This window comes from Anarhichas minor, unplaced genomic scaffold (assembly GCF_050575085.1).
Source record: "Anarhichas minor isolate MPS153535 unplaced genomic scaffold, ASM5057508v1 ptg000058l, whole genome shotgun sequence".
Taxonomy (NCBI): Eukaryota; Metazoa; Chordata; class Actinopteri; order Perciformes; family Anarhichadidae; genus Anarhichas; species Anarhichas minor.
In genome coordinates this window covers 14,172,663-14,200,149 of record NW_027466504.1, presented here as the reverse complement: position 1 = coordinate 14,200,149, position 27,487 = coordinate 14,172,663, and the positions used below count along the sequence as shown (strand labels likewise).

Sequence of the window (27,487 nt, the reverse complement as noted above, 5' to 3'; positions counted from 1 at the left end):
TGAGTTCTGAACGCCCGCGGGCCCTTTTGACCCAAAGTGTGTGTGACGCTGAAAGCTGGGCTGGATGCACCGGCGTCGACCTCGCCGATCCCTCCTCCACATCGCGTAACATAACAGGGTTTCCTTTACGATTCCACCTCGCTTCCCTTTGACCTCAGTGTTTCTCAGACGGGGACAATATGGAGGCCGAAGCCCAGGGCCTGCAGTTTGAACTGGTTTCCATGGTAACTAGTGGCGGTCGTAGGCAGCAGTGGGAGGTGCGGAGCCACGGGACGCGGCACTATAATAATAAGGGGAACCTGAAAGTTAACAGAAGAACGAGCCGTTGGAAACCGTGAGGTCGAACATCGTGCAAGACACGTTTGTGTGAAAGTCCAAGGACAGAGAATACATTTGTATTACTGTGCTTTATTAATACATTCATTTTAAAGTGTATTAATGTTATGGTTATGTTTGACAGTTTTTCTCATACCAGAGAGAGTCACTTACTTAGTAATGCTGGATTGCTGAACCGCCACGCTTCGTTGTAAGTGGTGTATTGTGGATGAGAGTAAGGGTTTCCAGAAAAGTCCCCTCCTGGAGAACAAATCGATAAAAACAAACATTAGCAAAGAGCTAACAACCTGAAATGACTGTCAGCTTTCATAAAACATTAAGCTGTAAAAAAAAAAAGTACCTATCAAGTTACTTTGCAGTATGATTGCAATCTTGTCACAATACAATGTTTCTGCTGCATTTTTATCCCGGCTGCTTGTATAGCTTGTCTCCATGCAGTCCCTTCAGTTGAATTGATTGTCTTATTAATCCTCTGTTAGTCTTTTGGATTTGCTCAATCTTTCCCTTAAGTGAGGACGTCGGTGCCTTTTTTCCCCCCTGCTTTTAAGTGATGATGCTGCGCTCTAGAACTCCCTAATAGGTTCTCTGTGCCCGTGTGCAGGTCGTGGTGGGAAGGACGGGAGGCTGAGGGGATGTCAGAGAGCGATGCTGTGGGTCCACAGGTTTCCTTCTTTTACGAGACTATAAAGGCTGGGTTTTATATGAAGCCGCTGAAGAATGGCCTTTGCTTTAACAGTGTTTGGGGCCAGTCACTAAATCTTAGTCATTCACCACCAGATGAAAGAAAAATTACAACCTCTGGATTAAGAAGGTAGCTGAGCTGGTATGAGTATATCATAAACACTCTCTCGTGGCATGTAATCCAATAAAGCATAAGTCATTTTCTTTGTATCAGATATCAGCTTTCACCTCCTTGTTTATCTGAAAATGTTACCTTCATGCACACTGAGCTCACTCATAAATACTGCACGCCTGCTTTGATTATTGGTCAGTGTGAAAGGTACATGTCTCCGAGCAATAAAGGGAATTGTGTTTTCAGTTGTTTGGAGGAGAGATCTACACACGCTGGAAGCTACAGCATCCCCACTGCTGGTCGTGTAACTCGAGCTCATCCCTGAGAGAGATAGTGATTTAAATATTTACAGGCCCTCCACGCCTCTGTGTTTTGACCCTTAACTGTTTGCTGTGAACCTGAACTGCAGGTTAAGTAGAGGGGAAAGAGATACGCTCTGCAGCCCTGGGTGTCCGGGGAGGCGAGGAGGCGAGGAGCGGAGCAAAAGCAGTGTTTATCGACGGGGCTGGTGAGAGTGCGCTGTGTGGACACGGTGAGGGTAATGAGCGCTGGGAGCTGGAGTGTAACTGAGAGGAACTGTCCTATCACACGGCCACTGATTGTGGTGATCGCCTATCGAGTTCATCTAATGTCCTCGGCCGCAGACGCTAACCGCACGCTAACCGCAGTCTAACACAGCTATAACAAGCTTGCTTCAATCCTTTGGGTCGAGAGCAACGCTTTAAGGTCTCTTCAGTATCTCAAATAGTGAATGTGTTTTTGTATGTGTTACATGTTTAAGTGACCTCAACGAGATCAACTGAAGGGTAGTACCTACTGGAAATGAAACCTGTAAAAGTAGAATTAATGGCATCATAAAAAGGGTGTAGTGAAACATACCAGGGACCATTCCAGCGAGTGTGGAGGTGGGGTAGCTGCCTTGTCCTGTGGGCGGGACATGAGGCGGGTAGCCAGGTAAGGTGGTACTGGCCATGTCTCGACCTGCAGGCACACAGGAGGGATAGTTCAACATGAATGTATATTTTCTGTGTTTACTTGACGTTAAAGCTTAAACATACAATATTTTCCACTCCTTTTTTTCATCTGGAAACATTGTTTCACTCTAAGTGCTCCAATTATAATATTTCATAAACAAGAAACACCAAAGTGGAGCGATTCATATAGTCACTGAGAATAAGTTAAAGATCTTTCTGCAATATTCTAAAGAAAGAATAGTTGCAAACATGCTAAAATGAACCACAAATATGTAACATGTTGCTGCATGTGTCATGAAGTTGCATGTTTTTCATCCATTTGGCGGAACTTCTTATCCAGTCTGGAGTTGCATTGGATGACAGGTGATGAAACGATCTTATCAGTGACTACAACTGCTGTAACATGAATATACCAACGTCCTAAGCAGCTTTTGAAACTGACAGGAGCATCAGGCCAATGAGGGCTCCCTCTGCTCCACATTCAGTCCTTTAATTAACAGTGACAGCATCGGGCATGGCTGGATGAAGGGGCACACAGGACAGGGACATACAGGTCCAAAACAGCATCAGCCCTACGTCTCTGCCTCTGCACCCCCCCACTTCAACCCCCCCCCCCCCCTCTGCACCCCCCTTTGGCCTCCTCTTGCCCTTCAGACCTTGGGCCTGTCACGAGGCTGGAGGGACCTGGAGGCCTATTGTTAACCCGAGAGGGGGAGAGAGCAGTCGCTGTTAATGAGGGGCAAGCAGTCAGTTTTGCTTGTGTATACAAAACAGTCGGGCCACAATGCATGATGGGATTGATGGCTTTGCAACGTGAGAGGCGGACACTTTAATTTGCGTCTATTTGATAATTACTACATTATTAAAGATAAACACAGGCAAATCAGCTAAAAAGAGTGAGCTTGATTGGGTTTTGATTTGGTTACAGGGCCTTATGGGTAAAGTTGTACCTGCTATATAGGACTGGCTGGCATACTGGCTGTAGCGGGGGCCGTGGGCATGGGCAGGGTAGCTGGGAGTAGAGGCATCTACAGAGAGGCTGGACTGGTGGGGCAAGATGTCGGCTAGAGCAGAATCCCCAACAGAGGAGGGGGTGAAGGGGGCAAAGGATGCCTCATGGGGCTCTCGCTTTACACACATGGAAGGTGGATATGATGGGTGAGAGTCTGCCAGGTGGAAAGAAAAAGAAAGAAAAAAAACTAGATATAATGTAGACATGCAACTCCACACATACTGCACATACATTCACTTCAGTCACTCGGATGTATGGAGGGATGGATGTAAAGCTTTCTAAATGTCCAAATAACCAAATGGAAAACTTCTGTGCAGAGGCAAAAACAAACCAAATGTGTCACAGCAGATGTTTTTAGACTTGTCATGCATTTAGCCGAACACTACAACAGAACAATAAATCCAACAGACTCATAATCCTTAGCAGATTTTTGCCATAATTTAAAGGGAGCATAAAGGATAAGGATCATTACAAGAAGTGCAGTTGCTCCTACGCATTAACTTCCTATCTTTCACCAACTCATAACCAGACATTTCATATGAATCCTGAATAGATGAGCAGTATTTAGCAGTTGATTTGTTCATTTACATAGCATATAATAATAATCTCATATGCACCCAGCAGTAATTCATTCGACTAAGTGGAAACATACACCAGTGAAATGTTGCAACAACACATCGCGCCTGATCAATCAAGCTCAAATGTGTAAAAAATTTCCCCAAGGTTTTGGGGAAAACAAACAACATAATCTCACGGCTGCTTTCTCACAACAAAATCACTCCCCCAAATAACCAAACAATCGGCTCGCAGACAGTTCAAAACTCTACACTTTGATCTAATTTGGCTGATGAGTCTTGGCATCTTTCATTTCACCGGCTCTGCCACTTGAACCTATGCAATCAATGTAAGCTCTGTCTCCGGCCTCTCCACGTCTGCCGCAGAGCCTGTTGTGTTCGCTGGGGCCTGTAGGGAGAGATGGCTCTTTCCCGACACCATGATAGCCTCATTAGCTGCTTCCCCCATCATTGTTATTTTACAACAGGACTGTGTGTTGCGATTCCTCATTAAGATAAGGGCTGTTCTATGGAAGGGGGATGCAACCCTGTCAGCCCTATGAACCTAATGCCAGGGAACGTGACTGCTTTCCCATAGAAATCTATTGCAGGTTTTCCAAATCTCTTTGTCTTTGTGACAGCTGTAAATGGGGATTTAGACAGAGCTAGAGCAATTACACACAATGCCTTCATCTTATTGAGACAAATAGCATTGTTATGGAGGGAACAGCACAATGTTCACTATGTAAGTTTTTGATCAAATCATTAAAAAGCTGGTTGCCACGAATCTCTGGCATGAACAGAAATATTCTAATGAGCGGCCTTTGCATTAATTGGATAGGTCTAACGTTTGTCACATGCGCTGTACAAGTATGTCATGAATTTATTGGAAACAATGTCCGCATATAGGAATGATTGCAAATGGCTGTCGCACAGTTCCGTTCTTCAGTTAATTATATCTAACATGTACTTTGTTAAAGTCTTTAAAGTTGAAACAGCTTTCAAAAGTCCAGTTACCCTGCGACTGATTTGGGTGCATAACAATCTCCATCCACCACCAGAATTTGTTACTATAGACAACACAGCAGATAATGTTAGGGGTTAGCCTTAAATCACTATGTATTCAACAAACGGCTTGATCAGTGCCATTACGTTTTTTACCCGCGAACACAGCAAGCCTAACCCATAACAAAAACAAATGTCACAAGACACACTCAACAAGTGCTGGCTATAATAAAACATAATCCAATCATGTTGTCTCACAGTTTAGAAAAGTGGATTGGGTGTTTGTAAACCTTGCTCACGCACGTTCGTCGCATTGTTCTGAGGAACACTTACTATGTTATCAGGGTGAACCTTTGGGACATTAATTTGAACTTCAGTTAAATGTGCCAAACACGAAGCCCAGGTCTGTTTACACCGAGACTTCCTGCACACTACTGCAGGCTTCTGTTTTCTCAGCGCCTGAGCAACCGTTGTCAAACAGACAGTGGTTACGACGCAACAACAACCGATACAAACGCTGCGTTCAAGACCACTGAACTCTGAAACTAATCAGACATGGTGTTGCTTATTGTCCTGGTAGACGAGGCAGAGCCCGGGTAAAGGGAGCCTGTCAAATCACAGGCCCTGATGATGGAGGTGGAAGATAAACTCTGGGTCCTTGGGGACTCTTCTCCCCAGCAAACACATCTCTGAGAGAGTGGAGACGCTATAGAGTTCTCCAACATCTGTCTCTGCTCCACCCCTGATACCACGTCTACAGACCCCATCAACCATAGAAATGGACTGTTAAGACCTACAACGGCCCTCGGCGTGATGCGTCCAGATATAGCTACAACAGCCTTCTCTCAAGTGAGCATTTCATTTTTAAACATACACAGAGGAACTGTGGTGCACAAAACATTTACTGGCAGAACTCTTGTTTTCAAAGGCTGATACTCAATCTACGGAGAACTTTTCTATTCCTACAGTATGTTCAAGATCACAGCAAACCTTCTGTCTCGTGTAGGCAGGGCAAAGTCATCTGGACTTCACTCTCCTGCATTGTAGAGGTGGTCCTTTATAGCCCCTTACCCCAGGAAAGGAACAAAATAACTATTCTAAAAGGCTGCATCCAGTTGTCAGTAAAGAATAGTCGCAGGGCCAAATAGCTTGAATTCCCCATCCACGGGTTTAAAGTAATTCATTACCAAATGTGTGCTCAAAGGTTAGTGTGCTGGGTGATATAAACATTAATTTCCGAGCTCGGGGCTGCAGACGTTAACTGAGCTGAGACACGGCGTTTGTCACCAGGCCACACACCAGGCACCACAGGTTAGGTGGCTGCTTGTTGTTTGCCACCCAGCAGAGAATGGCTGGCACTGCCAAGTCATAAAAGAGGCTCATAGTGAGGTGTACATTTCAGCTAAAATTAATCATAGATAAAGTGTGTTTTTCCCCCCACCTCATTAGTACAGTTGAGATGAGGGAGAGAGAGAAATAGATAGATAGGTAGATATAAAGAGTGACTGAAAAGCGCTGGATCTTTGCATCTGCTAGAGTCTAAGTAGGTCAGAGGGGTGCCCATTTACACCCAGCGTCCCCACAGGCTCTGGTGAGAGTGATTATGGAGCCAAGCCTTTACAGAGACTACTGTACTCTCATTGGGCAAAGCCCTGTTTAACTACTGATACGAAGATATATTGTATTGTACTATCTTTTGTTCCACGTACTAAGTCTCGGGATTAAGATCATTACAGTCAAGATGCAGCGGATCTGCAGGATACTTTATGTTGCTGAGTCTGTTCCCGTATCAATAGAAAAAAGTGCAGACATACAGTATAAATGCTGGACAAGAGCCAGAGACTAGGAGTTAATCATGTTCTACCCATGGATGCACTGAACAGTTCACAGTGTTCCTGCACTGGACACGAGTACAACAGTTTCACTACAGCGTGTAAACACCAGAAACAAAGTTCGTGTTTACTTTTTATCCAGTCGGTTACGCAAATAGGTGCCAATTAACATCTACTTGCCATTTGTAATTTTTTTTTATGATAAGAGAATAATTTCCTTTCAAAGAATTATTGACAGCTTATGTCTTCTTTCACAAAATATTAACATTACAATTTTCATTTACGTGTGGAAAATCTGAAAGTCCTCATTCTGCAGGAGGGGAAATCATTTGTAAATGACTGCTGTTTCTTACTAAATCCTCTTAATCTCTCTGATTTGGATGTCGCCTTCCTTCCTTGGTAACCGTGTTTTTCACACATCAGGATAAACAGAGGACACAAAAGATGGCCGACATTGCCTTCGCTAGCGCCCTTGGAACGGAAAGCTGAGCACTTAATTAATCATTCATCTTTAATAGATTATGCAAATTTCATGACATAAAAATCAACAAGATCAATAACTGTATGAATTTTAATTGGGAGCAGAAAACATTTAAAGAATGAATATAATCTCGTGGCTCCATCCAGTATGAGAGCATAATTTATTGATAATTGGATCCAAGCCTAAGTGTGGAAGGTAATTTAGCATTTTTCAGCCTTGGCATACATTCCTATTTACAGGGTTTGCTAATGGCAGAAAAAAAATAATATTATGCAGTAACAACCTACACCCAATCAAATGCTTCATGCATTGCTTTGCAAAGTCGTTAAAATTAAGTAATACAAGCTTACTGGATATTACTTCTGACTTAATTTGGTGCTCAAAATAATCATTTTCTAATGCTTGTGCTAAAGTTTGTTGTCATATTCCACTCTGAGAAAAGTTTTCTTAGTTTGACTCCTCATTATGCAATTTGTGGCCCTCACATGTATCGCATTAGGAGGCCCCCGGCCCCCAGGTGTGGCTTGAAGGCCACCTGCTATGAGTGCGCTCCCCAGAGCGAGACCGCTTCCATAGGAGGAGCCCGGCATAAAAGACAAAAACACACCTTTCTTCTCCTGAGGCCCAACTTTCTGGGGCAAATCTACCTCCCACATATTCAGGAATAAAAAAAGGGGTCTTTCTTTTCCCATAGCTCTGTGTCTGGGTCCGGGGCTGGACTGTAGGGATCATTTGAGAAGGGTCACTGCAGTTTTCAATCATGCTGTCCTCCTCTTTACTTAGTCGCTCTCTTTCTCTCTCTCTCACACACACACACACACACACACACACACACACACACACACACACACAGTGGACTCATTGACTTTGATGCTCGATGCATAATTATGGGTGTTTTATTAAAAGACCGGCATATTACTCTCCAGTCAGTGTGGCCATAAGTAAACCGAACCTCTCCAGGGAAAGAGGCTCAGCAGCCACATTGAAGCAAAATTTCAATTAACCAGGCGGCCATCAACCTCGACAGCAGAGCAAAAGAAGCCATAGTGCAATAGAGGGTGGGTCAGTGTGGGTTATATGATACAGATAGTTAATACTACAAGATATTCAATACACTGCACCTGCCATTACCTGTTGGCTCTCAGTGGAAGTTACTCTTGAAAGCAGCAGTCAGTTCATGAGTTGTTAAAAAGCCCCCTGTAATTTCAGTGTGTCTTTCACTGTCTCATCTGTATCTGGGTCTCTCTCTCTCACCACAGCGTGAGGCAGCCAGCCAGCCACGGCGCAATTCCAGCCGCTGTCAATCAACAGGCTATCATAGCCTTTGATGACAACGTCGTGTCGCGGCGAGAACAGCAGCTGTCTCTTATGAGAAGTGCTCCCAGTCAATCTGTTAGCGGGCCAATCGGGGCTAACACAATAGCCAGTTAGGAGCAGCGAGTGAAAGGCCTGTAGGATTTAATGGGCTCAGATGATATATCGCCTCGCTCTGTCCCTCAGAAATAAATACACAGAGTGCCTCAAAAAGTGTCTCGAAAGAGGGGTTTCATTTGGTGATAAGGATTTAATATCGCTGGAGAGTGTGAGCGCCATAAGGGAGCGGCAGTTAAAATCTTGATTGCTCGATGATGATGTAATATCGAGACGATTTTTTTACAATGCTCAGTCAGAGTTGACCAAATTTGAGAAAAACATATTAAAAATAAGCTAATTTCAGTACTTAATTACATTTATAGTACTTCAATTTATGCGGAAAACAGCTCAGAAGAGAAGGCACAAACAACTGACCATCAACTGATCATTATTATCCTTTAGTATGATAAAGTGACATAAAGTGTAATCTGGTCTAAAATGACAGTCTATGGCATTTTCAGTAAGTTCAGGTGCAGTATAGTCTCGTTTGTCAGCTGCTCCCATCTTTTACAGCTGCAATAGTGTGCACATGGTGATTATGGGATTTAATTGGACTGATTTGTTTTATATCAGGAGGATGAGGAATGAGAATATTTGGAATACAGTTCATCATGTTCACTTGGCTGGTGAGAGGGGGGCAGCGAGGAATTTGTAAAAATAGGATGCAGAATGTTACAATTGACTAAAATCACGAGTATGATATGCTTGGTTATATACTTTAACTAAATGTCACGAAACAATATATAAAGACATCGCAGCAGTAGCTGAGGTACTGTAAAGACACTATGTTTGTGTTCTCGCTACATAGTTCAGCCACCTTGTTGCAGATGTTTTCGACCTGCTGCAGCTGTGTGTACTCTTTTAGGGATCAATCTAGCGTGAGTCAGATTGTACCTGTCACAACAGAGTAGCTCTGGGAGACACTGGAGGCGAGGTCGGAGCGGTCGCTGCTGGAAAGGCTCGGCTTCACGTCATCTATTCCAGCGTTCAGGGATGGGTGTGAGTACTCATTCGCCTGTAGACAAACACACAGCACATGCAAATATATGTCAGCGGAGGAATGCACATGTGAGCATAGATGGCAAACAAAAAGAGCAATTCAGACTTTTTATATCAAATAATTTCACATTCCACCAGATTGCGTTATGATCTGGTTAATATCGCTCATGCACTGCATGCAAGCCCACTTTGGGTGTGAGATTTAGAGCAGCTTTCCCCAGTTATATATGAAATCTCTCTGAAGGAAACCCCTTGTGTATCGGAGGAAGCTGCCTGTGATCCTTTCACTGTATTTCCTTCTGAATACTTCCTGTGAATTCTGTGAGCATCACCCCCCCTGCCCCCCCCCCCCCCTTCCCCAACCCGTCCCGACCCCGCTCCCCGTGCTTTACCAAGACCTATGATGTATGCATGCATTAGGGCTTGTCTGAGAAGAAGGCAGGAAGGGAGAGAGGGATGAGAGAGGGATTGGGAGAGGAGTGAAAGGACGGGGTGTCAGCTGGCTCTTTGTGCTCCACTGCAGTCATCCCTGTGACCAGTCAAGGGAGGAGACATTCAGGGCTTTGTTACAGGAGAGACATGTGGTGTGGTTTTTTAAAGGGGCGTACAACCTCAAAAATCAACCTTTGTGCTTTGCCTCTGGGATGAACACATAAAACTGGGTTAATAACATGATAAAATAGTGGGTATTGTTTTTTACACCTTTTGTAGTTTTATTAGTATATTTTACTTTATATTGGAGATTTTTTTATTTCAAATCTCTTCAACTGTGATAAAACAGCCATCTTTCATGGTTTACAAGTTTTTGTTCAAAACATTTTTACAACACCAGAAAACTTCATGTAAAGATCAACCACCGACGAGACTCCACCAAGTATTTATCACAGGTTAAGACTCTGCTATAGCAGCTGTGATGAATCCCGTTTGTCAATGAGATGACACTTCCTGACCTGACTCCTCTTCTTTGAAAGGATAAGTGTGTGTGTGCACACATTTGTGTCTGCGAGTGTGTGTGTATGTGCGTGTGCATCTGTTTGTCTCAATGGGACGGGGTCCCACAGGGGCGAGCTGGTGACCCCAGTCTTGTCTGCCTCTATCCCAGATAAACTCTAATTGTCTGCTTACAACTGTTCCCTGGCACTAGGCTGGATGTTCCTCTCTATTCCGCTGGGCCTCAGCAGCACAAGAGCCATTTTGTCATGCAGATGGGCTGTGGGCAGGACTGGGCAGGGCTGGGCGGAGGGCGAGTGGCAAGCACAGAGAGGCCTGAATGACCTGACCACATGGCTGCCAGAAGTGTGGGAGGGATGAGGCCTATTCAGCCTGGCCTCTTCAAAATGGCTTTTTAATGCCCTGATGCAGACACCAGACAAGCCCTTAATAGCCTAATATCCCACCTTTTCACCAGTTTAAGAAAAGGAGGGGGTGTTGGAAACAGGGAGAGAAATGGAGGTGCACAGAAAGAGTGGAAAGCAGTCTGATTAATATTACATTAAATTAAAACTGATTTTTCTGGACCATTCTGATGCCGTTTTTCTCCCCCCTCTCCTCCACTTTCCTCTCGCCTTTTTAATACCTTCTCCTCCACTCTTTGTGATTGCAAGTCATTTCCAATTCGTTTTGGTATTGATCTTGCCGTAGAAATCACTTTGGTAATTAGCTGCATTAGGGGCTGTATAGCAGGCTGAGGGGCTGTCCCTCTGATTTATCGCCGCTGTAATTCCCCGCGATCGCACAGAGATGAAAATGAACTCAATTAGGGCACTGCTAAGGCTGCATGGGCACCCACATAGAGTTCCAGTGCAAAAAAAGAATAGTCTCTTGTTGTTTAACAGTCTAATGCATGTAAATAAAGGCTATCCGCTGAAACAGGCTGTAGGCTTGTAGGCGCCTTGGAGCAAGAAGTTGCACAGAGCTTTTTGTCCCCTTTGTCAGTATGTGTACCAGATTATTCTCTATATATTGTTAAAAATCAATGTGAAGTGTTTTACTTAAAGACAAACAGAAAGAAAGAAACCGGGATGCCAGTGCAGGGCTGTACATTTCAATGCGTAGATAGAAATCTGTGTGGCGAACCTGTTCAGGTTTGATGTGTTCTGAAGTGGGGAAGACATCAGGGTAAGAGGGACGTTCAAACACACGGTCCAGGGCCTCCAGCTGCTGCTGGGTGAAGGCGTCCGCTCGCAGGTGCTTCCTTAAACTCTCCACACTGCCCTGAGAGTCGCTGCCCGGACCTGAGCCATCAGAGCCATCTAGAGAAAGACGGACAGGAGGAAGGGAAGGCGAAGACATTCTGCATCAGGGCGTAGCTCCAGTCTTTTTTACCCGACATTATTCTAGCAGGCTAGCAATGTGAGATAAGCATAAGAAGATCAACGGTGTAAAAGTGATGGCATGAGGAGCGGTAGTAAATTCAGAGAGACCCACCAACATGTCTGCTTTTTTATCTCCCTCCCCCCCCCCCCCCCCCCTCACCCTCTGTTCATCTCACACACATACACTCACTCAGGCAGCTCCCTGCTACCTCCACCCACCCCCCCACCTGTCCTCGTGGCCACCATCAGTGCGGTCATCATGTGATAGGTCTATGGTAATTGATGGATTACCTTCAGTGCAAATATATACTTGTAAGGGAGAGCGTGTATTTCAGGAGGAGAAAGTAGGGCTGGCGATTACATACAGAGCCTCTCATTCTGCCAGCGGGAAATGGAGGGCCGTTATTTAACTGTACTATTTCCTCCTGAACACATTACCCTTTCCTCTCTCTGTCTCTCTTTCTCTCCCTCCATCTCCCACATATTGCCTGTCTTCTGGAAAACAGAATGGAGTGGGGACGGCACTCAGGGCCGAATGAGGACGGGGCATCGGGGGCAAGCGTATGCATTTCCTCACTCGGTCACACTCTATATAAACAAATGAGCCTATGCTTCCCTCGTTCTCCTGATCTCTGACCCTATCAACTTGGTTGGGGAGCCCGCCGCTGCCGCTGCAGCTCTCCCTCTGCTCACTCATCAAGTCCTGCACACTGAAAGAAAAAAGAAATCTGCACCTAAAACCTCCAGCCAGCATCCCAGGAACCTCCACTCCACTGCCTGCCTCCCGCCACCCTCCCTTCCTCCCTACTCCCCGCCGCCAACAGCGGATAAGGGCTTTAGCTCCCATACAAATCTGTCATTCTAAATTTGCAGCAGATTATGTTCTCTGCTGGGCGAGCCAGCGGTGATATATGATATGCAAGGCCGCTATTGATTGCCTGATCCGCCAGCAGAGGAGGGAGGCGAAATGAACTTGGAATGAACATCATGCCTCAACTCATTGTGCGTATAATACTCTACTTAATCCCACATTTTTCTGTGCTATGGAATTCAATTGATCAATCATGTTCCACTGATGGTACCATTTCAGGGGCGTTATTGCCATTCTGCTCGGCTGCTTGACCTTTTTTCAATGGCTGAGGCCAGAGGATGAACCCGACTCGCACCAAGAAATAGATCCATGGAGAGAATGGAATAGAGGTGTGTGTGTGTGTACGTGTAGATGGGAGGGTGTGTGTATATGTGTGTTTCTCTGCTAGAATATATTGACTTTAGCTTTATGTAACATTTATGAAGGAATCAGTTTTTTTCCCCTCCCGCCACATGTGCTTCTCCTACCATCCGTTAACCACATATTTTAGCAGGCTTTCCCTTTTTTCTTCAAAAGGCTCCCTTGGGTGAAGGGTTGAGGTTGCATCATTAGTGTTGCTGTATGAAACTCAATTGTTGCCTGTGGTACAGAAGAAAATGGAGTCATTAATTACCTCGTATCAGCTGGTCTGAGAAAAGAGGCAAGCTCGATCAATAGCAAGAGTGTTTGTCATTCACTATGGAGGAGCATGCTACTCAGCACCCTCACACACACACTTAATCAAGCCTTCTGAACTGACTGCAAAAGGACAGATTCCCATCATAGGACAGTTTTTGGTGCACTTTCTGTCATCAAAAGCCTCAATAGCAAAATTAAAAACCCAATTGCCGAACATGCATCCAGAAAGAGTTCAGAAATTGGAGTGAAACAGGCCTTATTTTCAGTCATGTTTAGTTAAGACACACACTTTTTTTCTTTTCTAACACTATGTATGTGAATATATTTCAAATGTATGTGGTCAAAGAATTATTGATTTGGCCTTTAAATGAAAATAATAATGCTAAATCAATTATTTTCAGAATTCGCCATTAGAGGTTCATGTTTGACATATATCATAAGATAGCTGCAATAAATCAGATTCATCCTTTGACAGTCAGCAAGTCAAGTGGAGTGTGAAGCCCGACTGTCAGATTGTGTGTGTGTGTGTGTGTGTGTGTGTGTGTGTGTGTGTGTCTCATTGGCTGGCTTCATTTTCTCAGTGTTTCTTCAACCCCTCTGGGTGTCTCAGCAGGTATTCTCTTATCACTCCCACAGCACCAGTTGACTGCCTCTCTGCGTTTTAACGCCAAAGTGTTAGGAGACAAACCAAGATAAAAACAAGACTCGGTGACATTCACACATCAACCCTAAAGCAACGTCCTTTCTGGGAAATACTTTCTCTGATCAGCTTAAATAGACGGATGCTGTTGCACCTCGTTGTGTCCAAGTTATATTCTTCATAATGATGAATTCAAACATTTTAAGTGGACTTTGTATAAAACTCAAAGATAAACTCAACCAATGGACATGAAACTGCAACTATTCTTCTTAAAGGATACTGTAATTTAAACGGATCCTTTTCTAACTAATACTCACATTCGTACTCTTTCAGCCATTTGTACAATCACTTACATTAGAGCAGTGACAGTAGCGACTGTGAGACGGACCACAATGGTATCAAAAGCTGTTCTGTTTCGCTTTGTCTCTAAGGGGGATGTTAACGTCCTGTGGTGGCTCGGTGGCACTTTATGTCCTTCTTTCATCTCCCCTGTCCCTCTGATAAGATAACTCAGCAGAGATTAGAGGTGGGGGCTTGTTTGAAAGGCAAATGAATTCCTACACATCGCCCGGCTCTCTCCGGAAATCAATGACACTGGGTTTCCTAGATCAGAGGCTGCAAGTCTTCTGCTGATAGGTGAAATGATGCTCTCGCAAATTGTGAGATGTTTTTAAAAAATGCAGTTATGCTTGAAAAAAAAAAAAAGAAGAAGAGAGCGCAAACAAACTGGTATACCCAGAGGGTGAACACTCCTTCCCTGTAAGCTAGCTATATTTATGAAACCTCTGAAGCGGAAAGGAGAGAGGTGGGTGGGATGGGGGAGCGAGAGGGAGAGAGGCAGCAACACTGCCATGGCTGTTAAGATCCTGTTATGTTGTGGCGTGTTTAAGAGCTTTATTAATTCGATTTAGCACCACCAACCAGTGTACTGACTGTCAGCAGGCACAGTGATGCTTATTTGATATTTGCACTCACTGCCAACACTCAGTCTGCGTCGATAGTATTCTGAAGCAGTCTAGTTATTTTATTTACTTTCATTTAAATTCTCAGATCCAAGCCAAAGCAATACGTTTATCATAAATAATTAAACTCATACGACTATTTAGAAACAGTTTTTGTGAATTTATAATAATGAAAAGACAGGCGGGGCTCTAGATGATCTGGTTGAGAGAGTTGGACTTCATCCTGCATTCTCCTGTCCACATGTCAAAGTGTCCTTGAGCAAGACATTGACCTGTCCGGAGTCAATACAAAACTGTCTGCCAAATGAAAGTTTAGTTGTATTTGCTCACTGCGTGAAAACTTGCTATTTTATCAAATCAAAATATGCCAGTGCTGTGAGACTTTTGCAATATATTCTTGAAATAAGTCTTTAAACAAGAAACTATAAATATGTATTTCATGAAAACAAAATAACTATTTGGTTTGCATTTGAATCAGTTTAAATACCATTTCCTCTCTTGTTTAAAAAACAAACAAGTCATTTAGAACAAAAGTGGCACAATATGAGGATGTTTTTGACGGCTCCCTCTTTAGTATGACTCCATTCTCATCTCTTGTTTTTCTTTGTCCTCCTCTGCTTACATCTCTACCCTCCTCTGGACCACTCTGCCGTTTAGTGTTGCCACCCTGTGTGGCGAGTATTTGTGGAAATGCAATTAACGTATCCCCTCTTTTCTCTTGCCTTTTCTCCCTCCTCAAGCTGAGTAATGCACCGCTCCATTAATTCTCGGCATCGCTGCCCGTAATTGACTTTTCTCCGACATGATTCCTCTCCATTGAGTGAATACACTCTCCTTATATTTTTTGTGACGGATCTCATTGTATATTGTTTACAACTGTACGTGGGGTCTCACGCAGCCATGTTGCCGAATACAAACTCGCAAGACTTAGAAAGAAGAGGGGGACGATAAGAGGAGAAATGTACTGCTGAAGAGAAAGAACGACAGAGATAGAGCAGAGAAGGAGGAGGGGGAGAAATGCAGTGTGGACCCTTTTGTGTCCTCCTACTGTCGGGGCCCTAACAGCTTCTTGTCTCTATGTTACGCTCTGTGGCCCTTCTCAAACCTGGGCTTTTCTCTCTCATACTCACCCCATCAGGGCCATCATAGTGCTCATGATTCCATTTATTTCTGCCTCCGCTCTGGATGCATTTATTTTCTAAAGTGATCCTCTATTGACTCATTGTCATGGAATGGCTTGACTAGCCAACCAGTGTAGGCCCGGGTTCAAATCCATATACTAACTGATTCAAACTCGACAAATGGGTCATATGTGTTAAAAGATACACACCGGACAATCTCCAAAAAGGCCAAATATCAAATTTGAACAAATCAAAACAGCAACTGTATTCATTTTTCCTCAAGCTATTGAACAAGGTGGATATGACTCTTGGCTGCTGCGTGCGATCGTTCTTTCATGTCATGAATGAACAACCTGCTATGCCATATTTTTTCTCCCCGCTCACACACTCATCAGCTCCTTCTACACTCATCCCACACCCACGCTACAATCACAAGTTATGACCTTTGCTTTCTCCATCTAATTTATCACTGTAGCTCCCTCCTGCCTGTCCTCCCCAGAGCTCCACTGGGCTCCATCCAGGACGCAGAGAAACATACACTTAGGTCACATCAACCTGTGCACAGCATACAGCAGCAAGGTCAGCAGTAACCTGTCATTGTGTGCTAAGACGAGGAAAACAATGAATTTCCATAAAGCTGCAGCGCTATTAAAAACAGCATTTCCTTTAAAAAGAGAATGAATTAGAGCAGGTGTGTCTCAAATAATAATGAGTTCAAAATCATCTTCAAGAAACAACTGTAAGGCCCAAACTTCTTATAAATGAGTTCATGGACTCCGTGCTCTTTAATACACATTTGACAAGCACACCGCAGTTGTCACCCAATCCTCTCTGTCTTTCCTTGGCTTCCACTTCCACCATAGGTTTAAGTGACAGAGTGAGAGCATGCTGTACAACAGGCTAATTTCCCCACTTCACTATTAATGCATTTGGCAGGAACAACATTCCATTTCCTGTAATGAGATACACAAATAAATCTGGCTATGGATAGATTCGGGGGTGGGGGGCTGGTGGTGGTGGTGATGGTAGTGGTGGGAGGAGATGGGGGGGGGCAAAGGAGGGGGCACATTGAGACGCATTCTCCCAGCACTGGCATAATTGGTATCGCTGCTTGCAGACATGCAAACCAATCTCTCCACAGATAGGGTTGAGACGCTCTCTTTTCCCCCCTTAAGGCTATTTCTTTTGTCTTTTCGATAGCTTGCACATCCAAGATAGAGGGGGGGGGGGGGGTAGGGGAGATGTTAATTTGTGAATTAATAGCTTTTCTCTGCAGAATTGCAAATTCTTTTTAAATGTCACTATGTTCACAGTGCGAGGAGCATCTGAAGCCACACTTAACAGACACACATTTCCGTGCACAGGTGTGTACACTGTAGATGCATGCATGCACAAATCCTAAAACAAATTCTTGCTCAACTCTCATTGAGGCCACCACAGCCTCCTTATTCCCTCCTGCCGTCATAAAACCACTTTTTTCCCCCCTCATTCTGCTGCTCATTCTGCTGCTCCTTTATCTCTCTTTCACCTCCTCCCATCTTCACTCGAAGCCGTCCAATGTTACATGCTACTTTTAATTTGCAATAACACATGACGAGGACAGATTAATGGCTCTTATGGCACCTATGTCCCTGAAGCTCGTCTTACGAGGACCCGGTGTACATAACGCGTGTCACACTACATTATCTCAACAGCCCTCCAGTAATGGGGACCTTTTCTTCCTCAAAGGGCAACCGCTGACTTCAGCCACACTGGGATTAAAGGCCACCACCATCATCACAACACCAGCAGTACAAGCACTGTGCAATGCTTTGTTTCATGTTGATTTTGGTCAGAGTATCACAATGTAGGCACAAACATGTGACGCTTAAAATCTTTGATTGGTTTACAGACATGCAACACTGTCCAGTGAGTCATTTGTAGAACATTTTAATGTATTCATTTACTTACTTATCTATTTACCCAGTTATGTATGCACTATATATGTATGTATTAATTCGATTACTTTGACTTGGTAACATTGCAGCAGGTAACTTTCTGCTGTGACGTATAGTCTTAGCTAGCTCAGGCAGGTGGTCCGCCTGCAGTTTTGTTTTGTAAAATCACAGCAATGCTGCAATTATCTTAAAAAATGTGGACAATTGAAAATGACCATGAATAATTAATCACAAGTGGGTCTCCTGACTTAACAGTCCAAATTAAGGCAAAATGCTAATTTTAGAATTATTGAAAAAAATTAATTTACAATAAACTGCATCTTGCTGTTTGAAATCCACAGATATCTTTACCTGGTAAAAGTATTAAATCAGCAACACTGTACATTTCTGCATATTGACCTGCATGCAATTACATGGGAAATATGATTTTCCACAGTCACTTTAGCTTAATTCATTTTAATTTCTCAGGAGATTATTTATTGGAAAAATCTTCCCCGCCTCGTCCCCACAAACTCAGAACCCTGGAAGAGCAGAAACAGTAATTGAGAGGAAAGTATTGTGATCAGATTGATCAAAGCAAAAGAGAAAGGTTGTCTAACTTCAACTTACAATGTCCTATTTTCCTTCCGTCCATGTGGTTGCCAGTCCAGAGAACTAAAGAGACAGAAACATAAAAATTGATGAGTGCTCTTTGAGATCATTTTCAACCATTTCATCCCATCAGCCACCTCAAAGCAGCACAGCAGAATCACACATGTGCACACACACACACACACACAAACACACACAAACACACAGGCACACGCGCAGCCCCCTCCCTGCCTCCACCGGTCTGTTCCTACACCTGTTCAGGCCTCCACCGGGGACATGTTAATTCATAGGCATTAAAAAAGCCAATTGTTTGCAAAACCGATAATCTATTAGCCCTCAGGCAGTGTGTGTCCACTCTCTTGCCTTGCCTAGGAATGAGAAATTCTGGCTCAGACGGGATAGGCTTCCACTTAATCTTGGAGCATATCTAGGGCTATTTTCTTGCCCTATACACTAGTATACTGTCTTACAAAAATACTTTATGATTGAATGTTTTACTGCTATTCAGAATAAAATATATTTTAGTAAAGAATGTATCTTTACAGTGCAGGATATTAAATGACTTGTATTTAACTGATAGTATCGAGGCCAAGGGGGATTAGAGTTGTATGACAGCTATATGGGATATCTACAGTACGTCTAAACATGGTATAAAATTGAGATGCAGCTCTGTAGGCGTATGGTAAGACGCAGGGCATCAAAAAGCTGATTGAATCGCAACACTCTCTCAATACTCGCCCTGCCTGATATACAACATAACAAGTCACTGGAGACAGCACATAGGAACACACTTGGCTGCAGCGCTGTCATAAATGCCATCTTCTTCACACACAGGAGGAAAAAAAAGTAGGAGACGAGTGATGGAGAGAATTAAAAGGATGGAAAACAAAGGGATCTTATGTGTCTCCCTTACCATCGTCTCGTTTCCTCTTCTCGCCGTTGGAGCGGGGGATACCCAGAATGCCGTTGATGGAGTAGGATCCTACGGGATCGTTGGAGGCGCTGGTCACAGGGGGCGAGGCTGTGCTGGGCACTGACAGAGAAAGCGGAGTTAGTGTTTGTACTGTACGCATGTGTCTCATTTGTGTGTTTATTCCAGTGCATGTGTATGTGAAATGGCTTGTATGTGTTCAGGTTTAGGTATTTATTTCCTGTTCCAGCAGCCCTGATGTCTGTGCGTAGCTTCAATTGCGCTTACCTATGGTGTGGCCGGGCGTGGACAGAGGCGTAACAGATCCGTCAGGGGACGGGTGGAATTGCTGCTGGACTTTGGTGCGGATAATCCTGGTAAAGTGAACAACAGACACGGATCAATCAATACTGCTTCCAGAGCATGGAGATTTCACACCAGCCCGCCATGCCCTGGGACACTCGAACACGGCACATCACGTCCACTTACGCCCGTGAATGTACAAGTGCGCCATCGTTTGGGGGCGCTTGTATCCTCATATTCGGGCCCCTGTCACAAATAGCCAATCTCAGGGCTTTAGGGGCAATCTCTCCTCTCCTGTGTGAGACTGAATGGGGGCTGCCCCCTGAGATTGTGGATTCAATCTAGCTGGATTCTGAGGTTAGAAATATGATAAAGTCCCCATACCCGTAAGATGTGATGTGGCGGGAAAGTCTTCATTGCACTTTGGTCTGAATGATCTTGCAAACAAAGCATGAAATCACATCAATTCACCTCAATGATCAGCTTCACTGGCTCTACCTGGCCAACTCTAATAATCTCCCTCTTCTGCTCCCCACTCTCTCTTCTCTCCTCGCTCTCCCTTTTCTCTCTCCATTGCTCAAACCTGATCTTTCACTCCGCTCTCTCCCAACCTCATCCTCTTTTCTCATTTCTACTCCGCTGTCCAATGTGCTCTCCGTTTTACTGTACTTTACAATGTCTGTGTTTCAAACCCCTCATCTCTGTCTTTCCTTCTTTCTATCTTCACTCTTCTCCATTTAGTTTCTTTATCCCATCCTCCTGTATTCTCTGTCACCTCTCCGGTGTCTGTTTTAGTTTTTGGTCTTTTTGTTGCTCAGTGTAGCACACAGGAATCCTCCAGGCTCACTGAGGATCAGAGCCTATTGATTGGGACTCCGGGATAGAAAAGTTGACGACAAATGGTGGAGAGGAACAGCAAATGCAAATGGTGATCTATAAATTATATGTGACAGGGAAGCAATAGTGTCTTATTGGCCCAGCCCGAGACCACTGCCACAGACGATGTATTTTAATCTGTGGTGCACTCTGAAATACATAAGTAAAAAAAAGAATTGTCACAATAATCTGAAATTTTTAAAAACAATTTTTACATTTGTAAAATTGAGTATTGTTGTAAAGGTGGAGTGGGATATTCACAAGCTCAGCTTTAGCTGTTATGGGACATGATCGCATTACATTAAACCATGACTATGGTAATCTTTTGATTGACAGACGAACGCAAGATCATTGAATAACAGGCAGCGTTGTGCACTGACAGAAATCCCACATGGAAGCTCACTCGAGAGGTGTGACAAAAACAGACTTTTACAGACTGCAGATGAGGCGAGCGACGTTCACATGCAGCATCCAGCAATGAGCTATCAATTCTGAATCAGGCAGCTATGGGGTTAACTTCCTCGGGGGCAAAAATGTACATCAGACTCTTTTCATTCCCCTCACTATCTCATGTGTCCTCCATACTCTCTCCTTCAGGCAGGGCAACAAAGGCTAGCAGCCTCCTTCAGAAAACACACATCAATATTTTATTTGAATTTCTAACATCTCACCACAACAGTTTTCTGACCTCATGACTCAAGGGAGCCTCATAAATTCAAGGACTTTGTTTCAAGTCTATATTGTTGATATTGAATAAGCAATTTGGATGGGTGAATTAACGACTTTGGTGTTTGAAAAAAAGAAAGAAAAAGAAAATTCCAAAGAAAGATTAAAATGTGGATCAATATGATTGAAAGTCGCTTAGGACCTTATGGGTACGCCTGTGTCCACTGGGCATGTTGCCTCTCTGCGGCAACAAAACAAAGTGCAACCCAGCCTCTGTGTAATCTTTAATAATTCATGCAGGAAAAATGTGTTTAAAGCCAGGACATCCTCTTAAGTCAACAGAGCAGAGGTCAGCCCCTTAACCACAGAGACCACCAGGGGTCCACTGTGCCTTTCTCTCCCCCTGCCTGCCTCCTCCTGTGTTTCTCATTCTCACTTTCTTCCTTGTCTTTACCAATCCTCCTTCAACAGCAACAGTGACAATCCAAAACAACCGTAGCCATTAAAAAATAGCCTGAACATTATGGTTTACTATTCCTTGAGTGAAGGTTAGATTTTAGAAACATTTTTAAATACTCATACATTTTTTGTATATGACGTAAAATAAATATCAATTAACCTTCTTTTCAATGCTAATATACATGTTGGGTTAATAATTCAAGAGCGAAACCTGCTGCTTGTTATGTTGTGATTTGTGAGGCAATGTTTTAAGAATTTAAAATGCAGTTTTGTGCATTGCCACAAGCCCTGATGTTAATTATTAACGTGCAGGCTAACTTCGTTTCAAAGGAAAACATTTCTCCTAATAGTGCTGTTGCACACAGCTCAAACCCAGCAGCGGGTCAGAAATGTTTTCTAATTGTAAAACATTAAACCTTGCCTCCTCGCACCCTTAAATACATTTTCTTTTGGTTTTAGGAACAACAGGTGAAAGGCACCAAAAGCCAAAACCTGTTGAAACCATAATTTCCATAACAGCCTGATTTTATATGTCTTTCTCTTCTTTTTTTTTTCTTTTTTTTTAAAGATCCATACATCTCCTGCATTTAGCTGGATGTGCTATAAGACTCTCTTCAGCTCATTAAAATGTAATGCCGATGACCAGCTCTCTGGAACAGTGCCTCCTAACCAAAGTTCATCACTCGCATGGCTCTATGGGGCTTTTTTCACTTTGCACACATGCACTGGATCTTTTCACCAGCGTCTTCTGTCTGAAGATACTTTGTCCACGCTGTCCCGCTTCATGTGGAAAGGCAAAGGTGTAGGGTGTCTGCTGCTTTAGCTGCTTCAGTGGAACAGAAACTCTTTTATAGTCCATTTACCCACAGATCAACACTGTTTTAGGACGAGGATGTATATATGTCTATGCATTCTTCTTATACTCTAATAATACTCATGATACGTGTTATTATAATTATCATTAGAACAGTACAATGTAATTAAAATCGGAATCATTTAGAATTGTCCAACCACTATAAGCCTAAATGTGTGATGTGTTGTCGCTCCACATTCACCTCGGTGTTGGAAAACAGAGCAATTGGCTGCTGCCGCCTCTGTCGCAGTGTGGTCCGCGTATTGAACGACTTTGTTGGGTATTTCCTCCCGCCTCTGGATCTGGTTACGCGGTATTGATCGGTTTTTATCGAGACAGATGTGATTCTTCGTGGGCCCCAGCCTCAGCTCCCGCGCTGGCTGTGTTGTAGGGCCGCACCGGAGATTGAATTGCACGAGTGAGACCACCCGGATAGACTCGACTGGGACTGACTCTATAGTTCAGTCTCCTATACGGTGAAATAGCTATCTGCTCATTTCAGAGATTATTTATCCAATTTCTCATTTTATTGTATTTTTTGTATTTGGCTCACTCAGACATTTTTCAATGCACACATTTGGAAAGCATTTCGGGGATAAATTATGCGTTTCGGCATGCTTTTAATGATTAAACAAAAAAGGAAATCAGTTTTTTTTCCACCTACCTGTTGATGGATGAAACGCTGGGGACGGTGTCGTTGTCGCAGACGCCCTCAGCCAGTAGTCGGTCCCTTATCTCCCAAGCGAACATGGTTGGATTCTGGCGCTTATAGTCAGCAATTTTATCCACCACTTTCGGAGTCGCAACCTTTGGTTTGGAGCCACCAATGACTCCGGGTTTAATACTGCCGGTTTCATAGTACCTGCATGGGGACAGAGTGAGCGTTCCTGAATGGATCCCTCCTTAATTCAACAATCCAGTCTGATTGATGGGAAAGGTGGCTTAAATATCGTTTGTGTGTAAATAAATCTCCGCCGACCTTCTGTTACATAGGGCAAATAAATACCTACAAATATGATGGCGGCTTTAATCTAATAATTGGTGTGGAAAGGTGCTGGGCCTAATGGAGTGTCAGCTGGAAGGTGAACAGAGCGGATTTTTTCCAACGAAAAGCAGTGTAATTAAAATCACACAATATAAGCAGTGAGACGGACAGAACAAAGGACAGTTTAGCTGTAAAAGCACAGTTTGGACCTCATTTCCAGTCTCCATGAGCTATACAGTATAGCATGCACGACATGCCACCATGACCTATTGGTAAATGTTGGTGACAAACATTCAGTGTGTGTGAAATGAAATACCTCTGAAATGCCTTCTGATAGCTGAAAAAAATATATTTCAAAATATTATCTCACAGCATTTGTGCTCTGAAGTAAAAAATGACGTAGATCTAATTGATCAGGTTTAAAGTATATCTTTTACACTGATGGAAAATATAGGAACGTAAAGTGTGTATTTATGGTATTTTTCTAAAAGATGTTGATACTCAAATGTGAGTTTATAATGGCCGTATAGATTGTGTGTTTTTTAATATTCTAATTCGTGTATAGACTTGTTAAGTTACCTCGAGCTACTTTATACACTTAAATCACCTCCAGTCTCCTATAATATTAATACAGCCTCACATTCCTCTCAGATATTTTTTATCCCCAATGCTTAGCTGTAAACTTTCCTCCGAAAATGTATTTCATGATTATGATGCTTCTCTCTTGCAAGGCTGCAGGTGATGGATAGAAAATCTCGGACGCAGAACTGCTGTGTTCAAGCAAAAAAAAAAAAAGATAAAGGAAGAAAATAAAAAATGACCTGCCTATATAACCGATGGCTGAGGCTGAAATAGAGCTTGGTGCGCATATACGAGCTATAGAAGATTGATGTTTGACACACATAGGGCTCTGTTGGTCGCGGATCCCCCCTTTTACCTGCCGAGGATTTTGCTGACACAGCCGTGACTGACCCGTAGCTGTCTGGAGATGTCGCAGGGACGCACGCCCTGGTGGGCCAGCTCCACGATCCGCTGCCTCACCACGTCCGGGAGGGGTCTGCCGTTCACAAACACCCCGCCGAGCTGGTTCACACCGCCGTGCCCTGCGTGGGACACAACAGCAGCACAGGGGAGCATAACATTACATACCTGCAGAAGACACGGTCTCTCTTCATGTGGATTCATTTTGGTTTCTTTTATTTTTCTGGGATGTTTCATTTAGCTCTTTTTTAGTCTAAAATTATAAAACATATTACCATACACACATACAGTATAATGAACATGCATATACACACATTTTAATTTTGGCCAATAATCTTTGTTTGTGCATGAAATCTGTGGGATTTTAAATAATTCTAATAGTAACAACAACTATAATAATAATGGAAAAATAGTAACAGTAATAATAACAATAATAATAACAATAATAATAATAATGGTAGAAACTGAGAGAAAGTCAAATTCAACTACATTTACTTACACATATTACACAAAATATGAAATGAAACAAACAACATGTATAATTACATAATACATAAAATATACCTCACTGGCTCTTTTGATACCACTAAAATAAAAATAAAACTCCTCTCTCCCTGTACATTGGCAATAGGCAATATATTCCAAGAGCACCTCCTCCACTGCAGCCTAACACATGTCGCAGATATTGTGTTTCAACCTGTTTAATTTTCCTCGCACAATTATTGTAAATAATTAAAATGAGCTTTGATAACTCATATTACAAACGCGGATGGTGCGAATGAGGAGTAATAAATAATGTATAGCAGCCCGGGTCTTCTTTACCCCTATCGTATGGAGTAGAAAGCATGAAGAAAATTAACAGAGCAACTGTTAGTTTTATTCTTAACCACCTACATCTAGAGTAAGAGATAGAGTGACACGTTTACATCCATTTACACACAACGTGCTCTTGTTTTAAAGACGCCTAACTGTAATTTCACAGGTAATAAAAGCTTTGTATTTAAATTGATGAGTTTCTAGTATGTCCCTTTAAAGTGAATGTTGCTCAAACCGGCTCACATTTCGTCCTTTTGATTCAACAAAAAAAAATCTTTACAAAACTAATACAAAAATAAAACTCTTCAGTGACCCACGTGCTCTTAAAATAAGCCAGACATGTTTGAAAACACTTTTCTCTGCGCCGTATTCCATAATGTATTACCAAACTTCAAGTATGCGTCAATACATCTATTTTTAAATAACTCGTCTAGCAAAAGTTGCTAATGTTTCAAAGGTTTTGGAAAATGACTTATGATACTAACATGTTCAATATTTGAGAGCTGTGTTCATCTTCAGTATAGTAATATAACGTTGCCAAATGGACTGAAAATGGAAAGAAAAAAAAACAAATATATAGGCCTATTGGTTATAAAGCATCTCAAAACATTTCTAACTGCATGTTTTCTGTGTAAACTAGACCGCAGTCATTGAAAACACCTTCGACCGAATATGTGCAGGAATTAAACTCATCACAGAAATGCTGCTGTCTGTAAACTAATTCTATACTCACGGTGCATCGCCGAGAAGGGGTCCGCTTTGCAGTGAATATCCATTGGATAGCAAAGGAAAGAAAGGTAATCGACTGAGGTCGCCGTTTCGCCTCTGTGATGCAGCTTTAAAGGTAAAAAAAAAAAAAAAAAAAAGAAGCAAGAATTTATAATTTGGCGTTTACAACAGTCCGTGTGCGAAGAGTCCGCAGCGGTGGACAACTTCTCGTGGCGATGCTAAGTTTTTCCTCCTGCTCAAGTCTAAACTCAAAAGTCTCGCAGAAGGGCGGTCAGGTGCAGAGCATGACCCAGGCGTGTGCAGAGCGCACCAGTCGCGGCAACATTGACTCAAACCGGGTCACTGTTTGCGTTTATAGGACATCATGAGGAAAACAAAAAAAGAGTAGCGGAAGTCTCCACGGGTCCGGCTCAGGAATCTGTGGCCGGAAAAGAATCCTTCTCCTCTGACGGAGTGGAGCGCAGGCAAGGCGGGCTGGGGTTTAATCAGATAGGGGCGGAGATGACAACAACATGGACACGGCGAAGTACAGAGCAGTGTGTCCCCCTCTCCTCCGGAATGGGCTGTGCCTGAGCGAAGCTTTGGGCTGAGAATGAAACCCCTCTCCTTGTGTGTCTGTTTCTAAAAGCTGCAGTCCCACAGATCACCCCCCCCCCCACCCCCACCCCCTCCTCCTCTACCTCCATCCCACAGATCCCCTCGCATAGAGATGGATGACTTGTCAGACAAAGGCAATAGATTCCAACACTTTGTGATTCGCCCACGTAAAAACCTGCAGCTCAAATGAGGAGGTCCCTGCATCCGACAGCCAGGAAGGGGAGGTAGACGAAATGGGAAATGATGAGACTTTGGGGTGAAGAATTAAGGAAATTAAAAGCAGGGGGTAGAAGAGAGGCAAAGCACTGTCAGGCATGTGTATGTTGTTTAAAAGCGACGCTTCTCAAATGTGTGCATGTGAAGGACTCCCAATAGAAACACATGATGAGACTGGGATTCACATGGGAATGCTTTTGTGGTTATTTTTAAAGTGATACTGATGAGCCTAATTCAAGATATTTAAACAAATCTAGTCCATAGATTCTCTATTTTTTTCTTGTTATTTAAATATCAATATCATTGAACTAATCCTTCAACTGGCGGCCCAGTAACCCACTTAGCCTCTGGGTAAAATCTCAAATATCACAGTTAAGTTATCTTTTGCCAATATTACATTTTTGTAATAAATTCTCTTTTATGTTAGAAAACGTGTTGTGTTTTTACAGCAGCCTCTCATTGCACTATAGCTTCCTGTTCTTAAATCAACCAGAACAACGCTCTTTAACAAAGAAGTCTTTCCATGTTGTGAGTTCAGCATAACGATGCAAAACCAATTTCCAGTGACTAAAAAGCTGCCTCTGGTCCACCATGACTGCAGTTATCCGTGTGTGGTCAGACAGGATGTGCGCAAGGTGAGCT

General features: G+C 43.2%; 1 protein-coding gene across 6 annotated transcripts; it reads right to left on the bottom strand.

Annotated features, from left to right (window-relative positions):
- Nucleotides 1–164: 164 nt before the first annotated feature.
- Nucleotides 165–26,727, bottom strand: pax2a (paired box 2a). 6 transcript variants are annotated; one of them, XM_076077244.1, is made up of 11 exons: nt 26,037–26,727; nt 25,539–25,541; nt 24,444–24,609; nt 23,186–23,383; nt 19,653–19,738; nt 19,368–19,487; nt 11,476–11,651; nt 9,295–9,415; nt 2,009–2,110; nt 490–576; nt 165–280 (listed from the first exon to the last, which is right to left on the bottom strand). In XM_076077244.1, the coding sequence occupies exons 1-11, from the start codon at nt 26,077–26,079 to the stop codon at nt 165–167; spliced, it is 1,218 nt and encodes a 405-aa protein (XP_075933359.1). In that variant the 5' UTR covers nt 26,080–26,727. The 6 variants fall into 6 exon arrangements, with proteins under 6 accessions (XP_075933359.1, XP_075933362.1, XP_075933358.1 ...); XM_076077247.1 differs by having other exon boundaries at nt 229–299; XM_076077243.1 differs by lacking the exon at nt 25,539–25,541 and adding an exon at nt 18,473–18,517 and having other exon boundaries at nt 229–299; nt 24,444–24,621.
- Between the last annotated feature and the right edge of the window lie 760 nt (nt 26,728–27,487).